This window comes from Marmota flaviventris, chromosome X (assembly GCF_047511675.1).
Source record: "Marmota flaviventris isolate mMarFla1 chromosome X, mMarFla1.hap1, whole genome shotgun sequence".
NCBI lineage: Eukaryota > Metazoa > Chordata > Mammalia > Rodentia > Sciuridae > Marmota > Marmota flaviventris.
In genome coordinates, this window is record NC_092518.1 from 59,712,502 (window position 1) to 59,731,506 (window position 19,005).

Genomic DNA, 19,005 nt, shown 5'->3' on the forward strand with positions numbered 1-19,005 from the left:
ATGCACTACAGAATACATTTTCAATGCATTTCAAATAACCTCATAGTTTCAGCAAAATGAACCATCCACTAAGGAGCTCAGACCAGCAGAAGGAAATGATTAGTAAGTGCATTACTGAAAGATAAAGCAGGAAGTGGTAAGAGCCACAAGAGAGACACCCTTGAGGTACTGTGAGAGTAGAGGAGAGGGTGGGGTGCCTTTTGATAGGGTATCAAAATGGAGGAGGAGGAGGAATTTGAGTAGGGCCTAGGAGAAAGATAGGACTTAAGGATATGGAGATGTGGAAAAAGACACTTGAGGCAGAAGAGACAGACTCAATAAAGGAAAACAAGGGGAAAGTATGGATAAACATTGGGGTAAAAAAATACTTTAACTATCTTGTAGTATAGTCCTCTGTAGTGTTCTGGTAAACCTTGGAGGAATAGGGATAGAATAAATTTTTTAAAAAAGCTATTAATTTAATTAAAATATGGAAAGCTGTCTCTTTTGGGGGGGCGGGGGGCTTTGATGTAAATCAATTAGTTGCTCTATAATTCTCAATGACATTGTTTCTTTTGGGCTTTGGTTTAAGCCCATCAGTTGCTGCATAATCTCTCTCCCATTTTGAATTTACTTCTCATATGACTTATCACATCTATATACTGCACTAAAGTTTGAGATCTTTGAAAGTACTGTATCTCATTCATCACTGAGTTCTTAGCATCAAGCAGAAGGCCTGGAATATACCTGCTTTACTGTGCTCTGTCGTCTCCACTGTCACTGTACTAAGATCATGCTTTGCTCACCTCTTCCTCCCCAGCACTCAGCATGAGGCTTGACGTATAACAGATGCATGAAGCTTGTTAAAATGAGGTGAGTTGGGTTCCTTCCAGTTCTGTTAGTCCTGTATGCCTCACTTTTCTATTTGTGAAAATGTTAGTAAGAGTATATACTACATCATATAGGGTTATAAGAATTAATTAAGAACTTAGTATAGTACATAAGCCATAACAAATGTTCAAAAACATTGGGTGCTCTAATTATTATCATCACTGTTGCTTATTGTTGCTAAGGCTTCAAGACCTACTGATGGGGACAGGCCCTTCAAACTATGCCAGCCTTAGTCAAGGTTATCTCTGGACCTGGGGAAGGGGGTCTATGCCTGTCAGCTTTTCCTTTCCATGTCTCATTAACACTGTCTCTGCTGCACTTAGGTACTTTGTTCAGTGCTAAATCTGCAGCTGATCTTGGAAGGCATGCCTCCCTGACTGGAAGCTCTCTGAGGACATGGCTGGCTCACAGTCATCTCTGAGCTCACACAAGACTTGATACAATACCTGCTTGTTTAAGGATGTATAAGCGAAAGCCGCTTGCTTCCACTCCTTCTTCTGTGCTATTGGACTATGAGAATACAAATGCTTACAGTCTAATGTTTACTCTAGCTAGGGCGCCAGGCCCACGAAGCTTTCTGCTGTCCTCCTTGCCATTGCTCTAGTCCACCTTCCTTAGATTTTGGTACTGGGAATAAATTCATCTGCAAGGTTGCAAAATCATCCATGTGTTAAAATAATTACTATCAAATTATCCAGGAAAAAAAGCAACAGGTAAATTATTTAATTCACATTATCATTGCTACTGTGGCATCACTGTTTAATTCCATGGGAAAGAGAATCAGTGATTTCTTATTCGTGCTCAAGAAGGCACTGTCAACAGTATTGGTTCATTTCATTTTCAAAGTTCTGGCACTACGCTAGGAATTTCAAGTTGTCTTACCTCGAGTTATTCATATAATTTCTCTAGAAATGATGGTCTATATGGCTATTTTAGTGGTGATAGATTTAAGACTCAAAGGGGTGATCTCTCACAAGGCTGGGCAGAGGCAGGGAGCCACAGTTCTCAGTCAGCCACATGATCATAAGTGTAAACAACAGATACTCTACAGTACTGTGTTGTTAAGCTGTGGTGTTCTGTAAGTTAGGTGTAGTAAATGCATTTTCAATTTATGATGGTTTAATCTGGGTATAACACCATCATTAGTCAAGGAACATCAATATAGAAATCAAGATCAAGCTTTTCACCCCTACACCATGGGACTCCTGGTAAGAGAGCAAACAAGCCCTTAAACAGCTCTGTTGGGCTCTTTAAGCAAGTGAGAAATCATTCCACAGTCCACACTCCTATCTTATGTTACCTACTTCTGTCTCTGCTCCTCAGAAACCATAATCTATACCTATGCTTGCTAGCTACTTCTTGTCAAGTTATAAAAGAGACAAAGGAAACTCTTTTCATATGAGCTACAGAGGAGCATCTGGGGAGTCAAAGAGGCAACACACAGTGATGTGGCAGAAGAGGCCATGTGGGAGAGCAGGAAGTCAGAGGCTCTTAGTCCTCGGTAACACAAAGGACCCACCCTGCTTGTATTCTGAAGTCGTGAAGAGCTAAGTGACCTCAAGCACTGGATACCAGCTCATTGATGGGCCCTCAGGGCCCTTGGGAGGGTGCTGACTCCCTATCCTCTTACGGAGTTTTGGAAAACATCTGAAGGCAATTCAGGTAGGAACCAGAGATAAGCAGTATGTTCCAGCTGGTTTTGGTTAGCTATTGATTTTTAAAAGCATAAAAATTGGAGAATGGGTGGAGATGGAGGATCTATGGGAAACAGAATTGATTCCAGTCTATCACTAGAGTTCTGTTTTAAACACAGCAAAGTCATAGGCCATACCAAGGTATCACACTGTTTTTGAGAGAAATGACCCCCAAAGACAAACAAAACAGTGTCACTACAACCAAGCCACATTCCTCCAAGAGGTCCAATGTACTAGGAATGTAGGAGATAGAACTCTAGATAAAAGATAATCTGGCTTGGTTTAAAAAAAATACTCATCCGGCTTCAGGAAAAGAAGCCTTAAAACTTATTTACACAGGTGCTGGCTCAGGTTTCTATTGAATCTGGCCTCAGCATACTTTAAGACACACCTCTGGCTGGACAAGGGAAACCAGTGGCTGAAGATCATGGAGGATAATTTATGACCTTTGTTAAGTTTTCTTCTGGCCTGTACCTTGAGACTTCAATTTGCTGGGCCAGACCTATCTTGTTGGAGTCAAAGGTACACAGAGAGCTCTGACACCTTCAAGTCCGAATCCTGGAATTCAGGAGAGACAATGAACATTTGCTGTCTGTCTGGGGAATGTTACTCACTATGTCCTGAGAGGCAAAGAAGAAAGAGGAAGAGACTGACTTTTTCTATATTCCTGTACAAGTGTTTTGGCCTTTCTGGTCACTAATTAAATAGCACTGAGAACAAGTACTTGGCTAGGAATCTTACCCTAATCCATGGCCTCCTTTACTCAGGAGACTGCCATAGATACCATCACCTAACTTTGCTTACTGCCTACCCAGGGAACCCCCTAATTGTATGTGTGTCAATGACCAAGAATTCACTCCAAGAGAAGGAGAAAAAAATTATTGTATCTCAGTACTGTGTTGCATATTATTTAGTTCTTACAATAGCTCTGTGGGCTATTATCTTTACAGAGGCACAGAGGAGTTAAGTGATTTTCTCAAGGTCACATATCTATTTAGTCATGGAGCTAAGGATTGATCTCAGCTCTGCTTGTTTCCCAGGAATCTTGCATACCAAGTAAACCACTGAAAACATCTGGGGTATTTATAAAAAATTCACTGACTTAATATTTTAAAATATCATTAAATATTTAGATCGTTATGACTTTGTTAAAATATTTGAGATCATTTAGTCAAACCATTTTATTTGTCAGATGTCAATTTTCCCTTGCAAAGGAGAAACAAGTCATGCCTAAGGCCACATGTGATTTGGTGGCAGAGCCAGAGCCCCATCTGGTGCTCTTGCACTACATCATATTCTACTACCTGGAGAGAATCCTGCTTTCAAAAGGAATAGAGACTAAATTAGGGCAGTTATGGACATCTCAGCAAGGAGATGGAGCCAGGTACAAAAGGCCAATTGAAGAATTCACCAGAGTTACCTCCAGACTATACACAGTGTACCCCAAATAAGATTCTTGCTTTCATGCTAGCCTGTCCTTTTCTCAGTCCTTGTCCTCTTCCCAAAGTTCTCTTCATGCCTTTTTGTACCTGTATAAGTCTTATACATCCTTAAAGATATAGATCAATCCTTAATTCAATTATGATACCTTTCCAAGTAGATATATTGTACTCTCTCATTCAGTCTGCTCAGGAAAATTTGTACCTACTTGTAGTGCATCACTGATCCCACTCTGTTATATTGATAAACATTTGTCACATTTGCTTCATAATCAGTAAGTAGTTGAATGAATTTAGGCAAGTCACTTAATTCTTCTGTGTCTCAATCCCTTCATTTGTAAATTGTGGGGTAATAACAATAATACCTACATTGTAGCATTGTTGTGTTGACTGAGTAAATGTCCATTCAGCAACCAATGTATACTAAGTGCTCAATAAATTAATTTTGTTGCTACCTTCTATCTCTTATACCAATGCCTGGCATAGGTTCAGTGTACACAATAAGCACTGATTATTGAATAAATGTATCCTATGTGGGAAAGGAACCAGTCACCAGTAGCCATGTTGAATATCACTGTAGTCATGAAACTCCATTGTAAGTCTAGAATGTCTTTATATAAATTTAGGTCAGAGTTCTGTAGTCATATCTAGGATACGCAACATCTCAGAATCATAAGAGAACTATGAAATCTTCCCCTAAAAATCTTCATACATGCATATACATACAATAGATTTTGTAAGAATCCTCATACCAAGTAATGCCTTACAGAGACCTTGCACTATACACTGCTATTATCACTTGTTCTTTTGCTAATTGGGAAGACATACAGTTACAGAGGATGATCTCACATCATGGTGGAAGCAGAGAGGATTAATAGGAACTGAGCACCTTGCAGAAGTCAGGGGGTATGCTAAATGCTTACTCTGCTGCCTCACGTAATTATTAGTTTCAAAAAATAAGCTCCATGGCTCTGATGGTTGGCTGTGAGACCTCAGACAAAAAAATATTAGTGACACCAGATTCAATTTCTGCTGTTTATATATTAAACAAACCTGGGAATATCACTTCCTCTCTCTGGGCTTTTGTTTCCTCATCCATGAAATGGCTTGGATGGATTTTTAGATTTTCAATTTCCTTGCCTTCAAGATTTAACAGGTTAGCATTGAAAGATTCTGTGATTCTGAGGACAACATATCTTTTAAGAATCTCCATTTAAAAAATCTTGTGATTGAATCAACTGTCCTGAAAGTAAATGAGCTTGTTTCTGAACTGTAGGAATGTGCTTGTCTAACTTAAGGAACTGTCCACAGTCTCTAGGGTATAGATTCAGATACCACAATGAAGTCAAGGTCCATCCTCACAATAAGAATCCCGAGAGAGGAAGGAAGAACAGAATGTTAAACCCCTGATAGAGAAAAATAACAATCTGTGATTTCTAAGCCCTGTCCTAAAAGACAGCATTCTTTGTTTTCAGACATAAAAGAGGAGAAAATGGATTTCTCTTGTTCCTGGCCCCATGTAAGACATACTGCAGCATGCTCCACTGAGAAGGCTCAGAGGAAAGGCCAAGGAGCCATGTATGTACCATTTATATCCATACATCCTGTCTCTGAGCTTTCTTCCCTTAGCATGGTAATATGAAGCAAAACTTCTTATGAGCACAGGTATTAAATTGTACTTCTTCTTCTTTGGTTGTGTGATGAGAGTGTCATCCATCTGACAACTATGAGTTGTTAGAAGGGGGGTGGCTCACATGTCCCTGGCCTGAGGTAATGAAGAGATTAGCTGGTAAACTACCAGCTGTTTAAAGTTTTTATCACCTACTTAAGAGGATAAACTCCCTTTGATGTCAGTGCTCTTTAGTGTATCCTTAGTTTCTCACCGTGATAGGTACGTCTGAATTTTCTTCCTTCATATCTTGACTCTCTTGGTCTTTTTCATTGTTGTCTTGCTTATTTGCATAAGCATAATATTTCCTTTCTACTTTGTGTTAGTATATTTATATATTTGAGGGGAGGCTGTATTAAAACAGAGCAAATGCTGCCTTTGGCTTCAGAAGATCTAAGTTCAAATTGCAGCTATACTACTTAGTGCCTACATGTTGATCAACTAGAAATTCTAAGTTTGTACCTAAGGAAGACCAAGAAAATGACTTGTCCTTCTGTCCCAGGTGAAAGGAAAGTTCAAATGAATAGTAAATGTGTTGGCCTTTCAGCTATTGAAGCTCTTTTCAGATAGCCAGGGTTAAAATCACCAGACTATAATCTCTTCAAAGAGGATCTACAGTTGAGTATGTGAACTCAATACCTTGTATGTAGTAAACACTTGTGAAATGTTTACTGACTGAATGCATGAGTAGATTTACTACCAGGCCTATTCATGTGATGTGCACTGTTCACATAGGCACTAGCATAGCCAGGAGGTATAGTGATTCTACTAGGGTGTCTCAGGAGTCACTACACAGAATGGAAGCAAAGGGACTGAGAACTCTAATTCTTGTTCTCTTTATAACAAGTTATCCACTTCCCAGTCCCAGTTCTTTCTTCAACAGGTTTACTTACCAAGTTCATCTGCCTCCTTAGAAGCTAACAACAGTTATGTAACTGTGAAGTGGGCAGGGTACAGAGCATGGACACTTGAACAACAAGTTCCAAAAATATGCATGCATGACTATTATATTTAAGGGATTATTTTTACAATGATGATTTCTTGTAGAGCTCAAGTACCTTGAGGGACAGTATGTTTCCTGGTGTGGGACTAAAGCCCAAAGAAGTAATACATAATCCTTACCTCTGAAGAGAAAGTACATCTACCACTTACCCTTGCAATAAAAGCCAACTGCACAAATGAACTACCCAGAGTTTGACAGTCACCAAGTGATTATTGTGAAGAATTGAAGAAGCTTCAGGTTTTACTATATGTACAGGCCGCCCCCCCAAAAAAATGATAAGGGACTGGGAAACCAGTAAGACATGATGGAAGGAGGTAACAGACTTAAGAGATCTTGCAAATGACAAAGGTCATGTAAACATTAAAGAGATTTATATGATGATACAAGTGCTATGGCAACTTCTGGTTAATCACCATTTAATAAAATGCACATGCTATAAATAAGCAGGCATAGGATACTATAGAGCATCAATGGCAATTTCTTGGCATGACTCCGAATTTGGGCACTGACAGAGATTTGACTGGGTACCAACTGCAGTGAGTTACAGTGCTGAATTATTTATTCTGCAAGTCTGGGATCTAGTATTATTATAGGGAAGGCCAGAGTTAAGCCAGAAAATGTGTGAATACAGAGAACCATAGGGTAATATGTGACAGAGCCACAATTCAGATGGCCACATGGGCTCTACTTTCTATGAAACAGATATTTTTTTTTCATATCATTTGGTAGCAGATAGTCCCCAAAGCCATTCTTCCTTACCATGTGGAGTATAAGTGGCATCCAGCAAAACTCATTCATATATTTTTCATATAACATAAAAAGTATCACACAAAAGTTTAGAAAATGTGTGAAATGTTTTCAGTTTCTCCCTGGATATTTCAAGGGGAAGTGATGTACTAGCTCATCAAAAAGTATCTATGTTCTAGCATTCCCAGATTCATTTTCTCCTGTTTATTAAAAAAACTCAGGACCACTGGGCACAGTGGTGCACATCTATAATTCAAGCAGCTTGAGTGGCTGAGGTAGGAGGATTGCAAGTTCAAAGCCAGCTTCAGCAAAAGCAAGGTGCTAAGCAACTCAGTGAGACCCTGTCTCTTAATAAAATACAAAATAGGTCTGGGATGTGGCTCAGTAGTTGTGCCCTTGAGTTCAACCTTGGTAGCCCCCTTCCACCCCAAAGAAAGCTCAAGACCAAGAAGCTTCATTGAACTAGGCATTCTGGGAAGCATTTTCAAAATTAGATAACCTAGAAAGTTACTAAAATATTAGGAGACTGGAAAGAGAAAAATTATTATGCAGATTTACAACTATGTTCAGTGTTGGTCAACACACTGTAGCCCAAAAGCCAAATCCAGTCTACCACCTGTTTTGTGAGTTGTAAGAACTGTGATTAAGTTTTACAGTTTTAATGGTTGATGAAAGTAAAAAATATATATTATTTCATAACGTGAAAATTAAATGAAATTCTAATTTCAGTGCCCATAAAGTTTTATTGGAGCCCAGTTATTAGTTTGTGTATTGTCTATTGCTGAGTTCACATTACAAAATCAGAGCTGACTAATTGAGAGGAGGGAGACCATGTGACATGCAAAGCCTAAAATATTTACTACCTGGCCCTCTACAGAAAGTTTATCAACCTCTGATCTAAAGTCTGGCAATGACTTTTTAAGAAAATGAGAAACAGAAAGATGAGAGGAGCTTTGTGAAAAGATTTCTAAGAGTCAAAAAGTCAGGACCAGTCAACTTCTTGGCCAAAGATACCTGATAAAGTCTATTGAAGCTATAAGCAGACCCTCCTGGCAGAGTTAATTTGCCCCTGGGAAATGTTACTGAAAAAGTCAGGGAGTGAAGAGGAAACTAACATTCACCAAAAACTCTCTGCAACACTCCAAAAAAGAGGTAACATTCAATTCCATATGAGTTGAGGTGGGAAAGAGTGGATTTAAAGGACAGAAAGAGTTCAATATGGGTTCACTTACATTTCTTCCCTCACAAAAACCTGGGGCATGAGAGAGAATCAAAGCCATACTTATATAAAATCTGCCAAGGAAACTAAATTGGGACCTATTGTAAACATCAGTGAGGATGGTGTAATTCTTTGAGCTCAGAATGTAAACTACAGTTTCAATTTTATGATGTGTACCAAACAGCGCTCCATGTGTACAAAACAAATGGATGTACAATCTCTAACGTTTTACTAGAAAATGTCTGAAAAAATAGTAAATTCTTGAGCACATAATGCACATGATGAATTAATTAACCCTCTTTGAAACATGATGAGGGGGAGATGGGGATTCATATCCTGATTTTCCAGATGAGAAAATGGAAAAGAAAGGAAGTTACCCAGCCATGGTCACAAGGGAGAATCTCAGAGTCCTGGGTTTTAACCCTACTGTGTATAGTGCGCTTGCTCTCTAGCTGGCTCTGGCACCATCTTTATTAATTAGGATCTGGGGATTACCACCTACTGGGAAGGCAAAAACCAAAAGTGTACACAGGTATAAATACGTGATAGCTGTAATAAAGGTGATGATATTTGTACAACTTTCACAAAAAGTCTAAGCACAAAGGACATTATAAAAACATCTAGTCCAACCCCCTCCCCTTATACTACAAAAGGAAAACTGAGGTTGAAAGGAGGGAATTTATTATTCAACGCTACACAACCAAATCTCTGTAAGTTGCTCTATATGGGTATTACCTTCGTTTGACTTCCTAGGTTTTTACATAGTATCCTACATGCCTTCCCTTTCATTTCTAATTCCCCTACTCACACCACAAACCTGCTTTTTTACTCATGATTTTTACTAACCCACAGCCCATCCCCCAAACAACTCCCATACCCCTCCACATTCAAGGGAAACTTACTAAAGATTTTAGTGATTTTACCCTTATGGCCTAATACCATTATTTCTTCTTTCAAAAATATGCAAATTATTCCCTGCCTCATTCATGTTCCCTGGTATTACTAACAATGAGAAAATGTGGGACTCTTCCCCCTCTACTTCCCTAATGGTGGGGGGAACCTGGCCAGATTACCTTAGATTTTGTGCAGAGCTCTTCACCAGTGACAGCATTAAAGCTTCATGCTTTATGAACCACCAAATCTAGAAATGCATTTCTGTCTGACACACCAGGCTTTTAACTCTTGTACCTGTGCCCAGTCCAGAGATTTCTGAAAACTATGAATAAAGTGATAATCAACACTCAGAATACTCAGTATAAGTTAGCTGAGAGCAACAAACAAATGAGAAAGAGAAAGATTTGTGTTCTTACTCTCTCAAAACAGGTAGAATTCCAAGTATAAGCAAGGCAAATGCAGAACCACCTTCAGAAAGGCTATTTGGGCAATAAAGATGCATTGTAAAAATGGAAAGAAAACAAATCAATAAATGTTCTCCTTAGGTAATAAGACAGCCCCCTGCCTTCAAATAAGGATAATGACAGCAATAAACTCAAGCCTTCTAACTTTATAGCTGCTGGGAGGAAAAAGAAAACACCCAAACACCAATTATTTATTTATTTTTTGAGTTTTTTTTCTCTGTGTGTGTGTGTGTGTGTGTGTGTGTGTGTGGTGAGGGGAATGTGGGGGACTGGGTATTGCTGATTGAAACTCAGGGGCATACTACCTCTGAGATAACATCCCCTGCCCTTTTTGAGACAAGGGCTCATTCAATTGCCCAGGCTGGCCTTAAACTTGCAATCCTCCTGTCTCAGATTCCCAAGTTGTAGGAATTACAGATGTGTCACCACATCTGTGTGTGTTATTTTTAAACCCCCTTCTCCTGTCCCTCAAAGGCCTCAAAACTGGAATCTGGGGTCCATTTTTCAAAGTAACCAATAGGCTCAAAAGGCTTGCTGTCTGTCTATGGCTTTTCAAGTGATTTTGATCCCGTGAGCTCACAGATGGTCAATTTCTTAAAGACAATATTACCGACTTTCCCTAACTTAAATGATTCTAGGGTCTGCAGCATTTTGAGACCTTATAGGATTTCTAAGTACTCTGAAAGTTGGGTTATTCTTTCCATCCACTACCTCATCACTTCTCTTCACTGTTTTAAATAGCCCAGGATCTGCATCATAGCAGAGCATCTCCCATGTACACAGCCCCACCAAATGCCCTTCTGCCCATCTCCTTCTTTCAGCCCTAAGTTCTTCATAAATCTCCCATGTGGGAAATAGAATGTGATAGCAAAATCTACCCTTCACAATATGGTTGATCACTTTCCCCATTTTTTGAAAACAACAAGTTAGTGACCCAGATTTGTAAAACCCACATTAGTATAATCTAATCTATTTTATTACTGAATTTGTTTATTTGCATGTTTACTTGAACTCATTTTCTATCATATCAAAATCTGATATGACTACTAACTACTGTGGTGCTGGACTTGCTGAAATACTAGACAGCTTCTCTGGGCCATTCACTGCCCCAGATACAGTGCCTTTGAGATGACAGGGTATGGGGAAGTGTCAGGGTATTACTGGTAAAGCTGGGGTAATCTAAAGTCCCTGAACCTTCTCCTTACTTCCTTTGCTGACAGTCATCTTTCATAAGTACTGTTAAGAAGGGAAGGCAGTTCTCTCAGGTCTTTTGAAATTGCCTGTATGTAGAATGGGCCCTGAACTTTGTATTAGCGCAGCATAAACAGTTGCAGGGGTATAGTTGGAATATAAAGCATGTTTTTAGTAAAACAAAATGTTAATTGCCTCCTTACGTCTTTGGGCACTGGAAGAAAATGATGAAACTGCCATCATCATTTATGATTGGTTATCAACAAGGAGGCAAGTTAAAGGGTACCTATTTTTTAACTTTGTTCTCTCTCTCTCTCTCTCTCTCTCTCTCTCTCTGTGTGTGTGTGTGTGTGTGTGTGTGTGTGTGTGTGTGTGTCTGTCTGTCTCTCTCTTTGGCAGTATCAGGGATTGAAGCCAAGGGCACTTTAACACTGAGCCATGTCCTCAGGGCTTTTTATTTTTTGAGACAGGGTCTCAGTTGCTGAGGATTTCACTAAGTTACTGAGGATGTCCTTGAACTTGGAATCTTTTTGCCTTAGTCTCCCAAGTTGCTGCGATTACAGCAATATACACCCCTGCCATATTGTATGTGCCACCATGCCAGACTTCTACTTTTCCTCTTGAACCCAAGAACTCTCCAGTACTTCTGCTGCCCTCTGATGGATATCAGCACATTCCTGGTGAAAGGTGTGACCTACATACCTCTCTTAAGACTGTCCTCAGGATTTATAGCCCTTACATGAGGAAAGGCTCTCTGTCTTGGTTGTGACTTAGAACTCTGACTCTTCCAGACCAGGAAGAGAAAAAGGCCTTGGCAGGAAGTAGCTGCTTTTTGGAAAGTGGGGCAGGCGAGCACACTGGTGTTTAACAATCAGATCTGGCCACATAGCAGAGAATCTTTGTGTGAGGCTGGTGTACAGTGTCCCTTTGAGAAGGAAGCCCTTAGTACAAGGAGGGGAGTGAAGTTGACAAATAGGGGCTTAAGCCCCAGGTGGTTAGGACAGAGTCACTAGAATTTTTAACAGGTCTGAAAATGGCAATTCATCCTATAGGATATAGGAGGAGCACCTCTGGGTGCTGAGCAGACATGAGTTGTTTCAAGTGAAATAGGATTAAGCAACCAGGATTTCAGCCTACTTAGATAGATATAAAATACTACTTAGCTTGAGATTCTGGACCAATGAGGAGGCCCTGAGGTCATTCCTCTAGTGAGGACAATAAAAGCCTTTCTTCACTCTGGGTTCTTACCTACTCAGGAGCTATTAATGCAAAGAGAGATCCCAAGGAGGCAGCAGCAGGAGGGAGCAGGTGCAGAGACTGATGGTCTGCTGAACAGCGAGAACACTTCCTTTCTGGGGCTGAGGCCAGGAAGTCTTTTGCAGAGGAACAGTCTTATATTCACCACTGAGAACAGGCTGGGGACTCAGTTGGGGTTTCTCCACTTCTAACCTCTCTAATAAGGACAATTTTTTCCCTCACTAGGCAGCAGAGTGGAAAACAAGCAGGAAGGAAATTACATTTTTCAAATCATTAATTTTTCTTTTATTCCTAGGACCCACTGAACACCAAGCACCAGCTGGGACCACCTTCATTGCCTGTATTGCCTGTACAACCAAGGGAGCCAAAGCCTGGAGACTAGCAAGTATGAAAATCTACTTCTTTGGGCTTCTGAGTTTTATAAGAAAGCCCTGCCAATGACCCTATCACCAACATGAATCCTGGGCCCTGGAATGTGTCACTCTGAGAGGAAAAGGAGAAAGGGAAATAGAAGTGAGTGTACATAAGGCTTTACCTTCAGCAGCTCTTTTGAAGAAGACCTTGCAGCTGCCACATGTGAGAGCCCCATAGTGACAGCCAGAAGCTTCATCCCCACAGATCAGGCATGTCTTCTGGGGTGGAAAGTAATAGTCGATGGGCAAAACGTGGTCCCTGGCATTCTCCATACTAGAAACACACACAAATCACAAAGCAAAACATGTTAGTGGGTAGCAGACTTAGGAGGGCAGAATCCTAAAGTCTTAAGGAATAAACTGTATGCATAAACTACTATTATTCATTGGTCAAATGAGTTACTGTGAAGCTGAATTTTCCTGGGATTTCTTCTAAGGATGGTATTTGTAGGGTTTCCTCAGGTGTAGACAGACCATTTGGATCCTGGTATGGGATTTAGGAAGTTCTCTGGGATCAACCAATCTCATAGGAAATGTCTATATGAGTCAAGAATGTAGGCAGGAAACCTGAGGTTAAGTTATCTAATTTAAGTGGGTGGTCAGGCAACATTTTCGGAGTAATTAAACAGTATCCTATAGCTTTATCTCATCTGAAACAAGATCTATAGCCAAACTACACCAAATATCAAAACAGTTTGATGTGTTCTCCTTTAGCTCTCTAACCCTGGAATCTCATCCATAAAATGGGGATAATATCACCCATTCTACTGAGTTGCTACTATGAGTGGCAATATAAGTCAGACAATGGATAATCAGACAATGGTCCTTGGGATGAATACACAGGTGAAGGATCACAGTATTATCAAGCTAGTCTTCAATGGTCTTTTCTTCCATTCCTTCACTTCCCTTAAAAGTCTCTCCAGATCATATTCCCCTGCCCCATTGTATAAAATTAAGTAGCAGAATCTCTAGGTAGGCCTGAAGCTTTTGTTGAGAAATGATACACAGTGATGCTGGATATTGTTTTGGCTTTTATCAAAACATTTGGCCATTACAAAATTCACAGGTTCCTTGAATAATGATGGAACTTTAGAAGTCACCTAGTTGACTGCCTAACCATAAGAATATTTGTGCCTGAATACTTCTAGGTGGAAGTGAAAGAGAAGGGCAAGAAAATCAATCCAAAACCCTCATGGAATGGTAATTCTTAATCTCCCATTGTAATTAATTCTAGTTTGAACAAATAGAACATGGTTATTAGTTACCAAAGGTCAATTTAGGTCTTTCCTATGTCCTATGCTTAAGCAAAAGTAAAACTCAGTGACCACCTGTGGTTAATCTGCTTCAGATAGATGACAACTGCCCAACTCTCAACCACAGGAATATAACTCCTATATTTTACGAGTACTTCTTCCTTAGTGAGGAAAATAAGACTTAATGGGAGCCTGTTTGGTGTGTTGGGTCATTTCAACACTCCACAACTTGTCAAGACAAGCATACTGTCTCATTAGTATATTCATTGTACAGATGAAAAAAAGTTAAGACATGGAGAGGACAGCTCAGAATGGTTTGACTCCAAATCCAACAGTTTTCTTCACCCTATCATCTTCCCACTACTTGTTTTTACTTCCTATTAATGGCTTGTTTTTTATCATGCTTAACACATGCATCAGAATCCAAAAATGCATCAATATTTATCTTCCACTCAACCCCCCATGTAGGCAGGGCAAGAGCCAAGAAAGTTTTCACTTAGGCTACACTTTACAATTACTGAATCTCCAAGATAAATGTCAGCCTTTATTCAAATCCTAGGTACAAGAAAAAGCACTTGAAATATTCTATAAACAGGTAGCCAATCTACTCTCCTTGCAAGCCTTCCCCGTCCTTCCCTAAGTAAAATGCCATCAAGAGTCTAACCACTAAATCAAGACCAGCAAGGCCATGCATTTCACAAGAATGGAACTTACTTCTGACCTACAATTCAGACAAATGCAAAGAATGTCTTTCTTTGGGCTAAAGTACCATTTCCATGGGTAAAATATGTGTTCCCATCCTCAGTCCTGAAACAAGGAGAAGCCAAAGTTTTACACAAGATTCTACCTCCTCTCTTCACCTTTTTTGACTTCTATAAGTAACACAAACAGTTCAATTAAAATCAGACGAATCTGTATTTAAGCACTCTACATGACAGACCATTTCATAATCATCTCATTTAATTTTCCCAATAACACTTCCAGGTAGCTCTGTATCATCCCTATATTGCAGAAGAGGAAACCAGTGCTCAGAAAAATTAAGTAAATTTGCCCAAGATCACAGGTCTATAAACTGCAATGCCAGAATTCCATCCTAGGTAAGTATGACTCCAAAATGTAGATTCTTAATCACTGGAAAACCACGTTATGGAGATTTAAGTTTGAGATTTAGGTAGATTGGTTCAATTCAACATGTGGCACTACCCCTATGGATGAGGTACAAGATTAGGTTCTAGGGATACTGGTGATCAAGATATTTTCACTCTCTAGCAGAGAAGAAAAACAAGGAGCAAAGAACAGTAAGATATAGTAAATGATATACAGTTCAGTTTTCTGCAGATGTGAAAGCACCTCAAAGGCAGGATTATTTTTTTCAATAGCATAAAAGTATGTAAGGGTAGCTGGGTGTAGTGGTGCATACCTATAATCCCAATAGGTCAGGAAGCTGAGGCAGGATGATCGTGGGTTCAAAGCCAGCCTTAGCAACATCAAGGTGCTAAGCAACTCAGTGAGATCTTGTCTCTAAATAAAATACAAAATTCGGCTGGGAATGTGGCTTTGTGATTGAGTGCCCCCTGAGTTCAATCCCTGGTACACTTCCACACCAAAAAAAGTATGTAGGTGTAACTGAGATGAAGATGTTAACAATATTATTATGTGGTCACAGAATAAATATCAAAATGGCAACAAAATGGAAACCTGCAGAAAGTAAATAAGAAGTCCTCTTGTAAGGGCCTTTAAGAAACAGAAATGGGGAATTGTTCAATGGATGGTTAGTAATATAAGGTTAGTTAGTTCTAGAGGTCTCTTGATCAAGTTGTGCCTAGTTAACAATATAGTATTGTGCACTTAAATATTATTATGAGGGTAGACCTTATGTTAGTTAGTTGTTATTATCATTAAAAATTATAATAATACAAATTTTCTTCTATAGTGAAATTGTAAATATTGTTATTATATACAATAATTTAATCAAATTTATAGTCAATGAAAGACTAAGTTAATTAATCAACATTTTATTAGATATGAGTTTAATAAAGCATGCATTGCACAAAAAAGCCTGTAAAAACAGAAGAAGAGAATTAATGAAAAGGATTTTAGAATCTGGGCTTTTACTAACTATATCTCCCTTTGCCTAGAGGCCTGAGATAACTCCTGGCCTCACCAGACAAGTTTTCAACTCTCTCTCTCTTTCAAAATATTTTGAACAGCACTCCCACTAACCCTGGCTTAGTGCGGACAAAGGGCACACTGCAGTTTTGACTCCTGGCCTAACCTTTGGGAGTTGGAAATGAAAATTCCAGCTGCAGTCCTTCTCCCAAGTTTACATCCTAGAAAAACTCATGCACATGTGTACCAGGAAGCACATGCAAGAATGCTCATAGCAGTTTTGTTTATAAAAGCTGAAATGGTAAATGTATGCTGATGGGAGAAAAGATAAATACATTATGGGACACTCATTTAATAAAATACAATTCAGCAATGATAAGGAACTGGATAAAGTTTTATATAGGTGAATCCCACATACTAATGTTTTATAACAGACCTAACTCACAATAGCACACATATAATTCTATCATCTAAACTTCTAAAAGCAGCCAAAGCAAATGATGTGTTATTTAGAAATATATATGTGAAAAAAAGCATCAATAAACAAGGGAATAATAAACCTGGAATATAAAATAATGATTAGCTGTGAGGGGAGGCTGGAGGAGATGATCCAAAGAAAGAGAATATGAGTGGATTTATGTATTTATTTAAAAATATTATTAATTCCCTACTGTATACCAGGCACCATTCTAAGTCCTGGGGAATACAGCAGTGAACAAAACAAAAATCCATGCCCTCAAAGGCCTTATATTCTAGTAGTATTGATGCAATGCTGCTGTAAAATTGCTATTCTGTTAATCAGTGCTCATGAGCACTCATTTTATTGTTACACTGTTTAACTTATATGTTACACGCATTCTTTTGTGTGACTATAACAGCATAATACAAGAAAAAATACTCTGGAAGTTGTAATTATCCTTTTCTGTAAGGTCTTAATTTCAACCACAGCAACAGAGATTTGCTTTGAGAACAAGTGCAGAATCTGCATGTGGTACTGTGTTTCCTCCCATTTCCCCAGGGTTACCCACTTACTTATTATCCAGAGGCAGGGCATCTGGGTTCACAGGCATGAAGCACAAGCACTGCCACATTGAACTGATGGTTTCTGATCCAGAACACCACTTGGTATTCTCCAAATTTGCACAACTAATTAAGTAAAAGTGTATTGCTAGAAGCTGTCAAGCTGCAAATGCCAGCTCAACTAGGGGAAGTTGGGTTTAGGTTAACCTCAAGCACTCAGCTGAGTTCTCTGGTTTCCCTTTCCCTCCCTCCCCTCATCCTTTCCCTCCCCACTCTTTCTCCCAAGGAGGACACAGAGATACTCTGAGAAGTATGACTCATTTGAGTGAGCTCTCCAATGAGTATAGAAACATGATGAAATACAAAATCACAAACCAATTTTCCTTGTCCAGTAGAGGAATGTCAACTCAGCAGGATTTTGAAATCAGACAGATCTGGGCTGAAATCCTAACTCCACCACTGATGTTGGGGCAAAATCAATAAAGCATCTCTGAGCTCCACAATCTTCATCTGGAGAGTTGGGCATATTTTCAGTTCTAAATAGTTTGTGAGACTTACATTAACATATATAAAGGACTTTCCTCTATGACTGCCTCATGGTGGGTGCATTGTAAGTACTGATTGCCTTTACATTTTGCAATTTTTAAAAAAAAGATGTCTAATGTCCTAAAAAATAAAAAAAGAGAGAATTCTTCTTGGCTACACACAGATTTTAGAGACAGGTAGATATCTGGGGAGAGACAAAGGAAGACTGATTTTCATCACCCCAGAAAGGAGCTCTATGGCAGTTAGCAGCCATTCCCCATTAACCCTTCTTCCTCGATACATGCAACACTGGTTTCCTTTCTGTCTCTAAAGAATTTCCTTTTCTGGACATTTGATGTAAATAAAATCATAGAGTATGTGATCTTTTGTAACTTGCTTCTTTCACTTAGCATAATGTTTTCAAGATTCATTTATAGTATAATATGCATCATTACTTCATTTCTTGTTAGATAATATTCCATTACATGGATATATTACATTTGGGTTTTCCATTGATCATGTGGCCGACATTTTGGTTTCTTCTGCTCTGGTTATTATGAAGAATGAACATTTGTGTGGACATGTTTTCATTTCTCCTGAGCATATATTTTGGAATAGATCTGCCAGGTCAAACAGTAACATTTTAAAAATATTTCAGGTTTTCCAAAAATTCCAATTTCTCTAATACAAGCCAAGTCTTGTTTTTTTTTTTTTTCTGTCTTCTTTATTATAGCCAAACTAATGTGTGTGAAATGGTATCTCAGTTTGGTCTCCAACTGCATTTCCCTAATGACTAATGGTGTTGCACGTTTTTTCATTTGCATAACTTCTGTGTAGAAATTTCTAGTCAAATATTTGCCCATTTTAAAAACGGTTTATTTGTTTTTGTTATTGAGTTGTAGGAGTTACTTATATATTCTGGATTCAATACCCTTATTAGTGATATAATTTGCAAATACCTTCATTCTATTTACTGCATTTTCACTCTTTTCTTGGTATCCTTTGCAACAAAATCATTATCAACTGTAATGAAATTCAAATTATTGAATTTTTGTTGCCTGGGTTTTTGGTGTTATATTCAAGAAACCATTGCCAAGAAACCAAAGGTCATGTGCATTTTGCACAGATGTTCATCCATCATGTTAAGAAAGTTCATTCCTATGCTTGATTTTTAAGTGTTTTAATGATGAATTCTCAATGGATTTTTGCCAAATGTTTTTTTTTTCTTTTATCTACTG

At 38.9% G+C, this 19,005-nt stretch overlaps 1 protein-coding gene across 4 annotated transcripts in view; it reads right to left on the reverse strand.

Annotated features, from left to right (window-relative positions):
- Positions 1-19,005, reverse strand: part of Ar (androgen receptor) — a 175,306-nt gene that overhangs the window by 69,845 nt on the left and 86,456 nt on the right. For all 4 annotated transcript variants that reach the window (XR_011705582.1, XR_011705581.1, XM_027935871.3 and 1 more), the window contains one exon: positions 12,983-13,134. Coding sequence is in view for 2 of the 4 variants with exons in the window: in XM_027935871.3 (XP_027791672.2) it covers positions 12,983-13,134 (152 nt within the window). In the remaining 2 variants the exon portion in view is untranslated. The remainder of the gene's footprint in view (positions 1-12,982; positions 13,135-19,005) is intronic.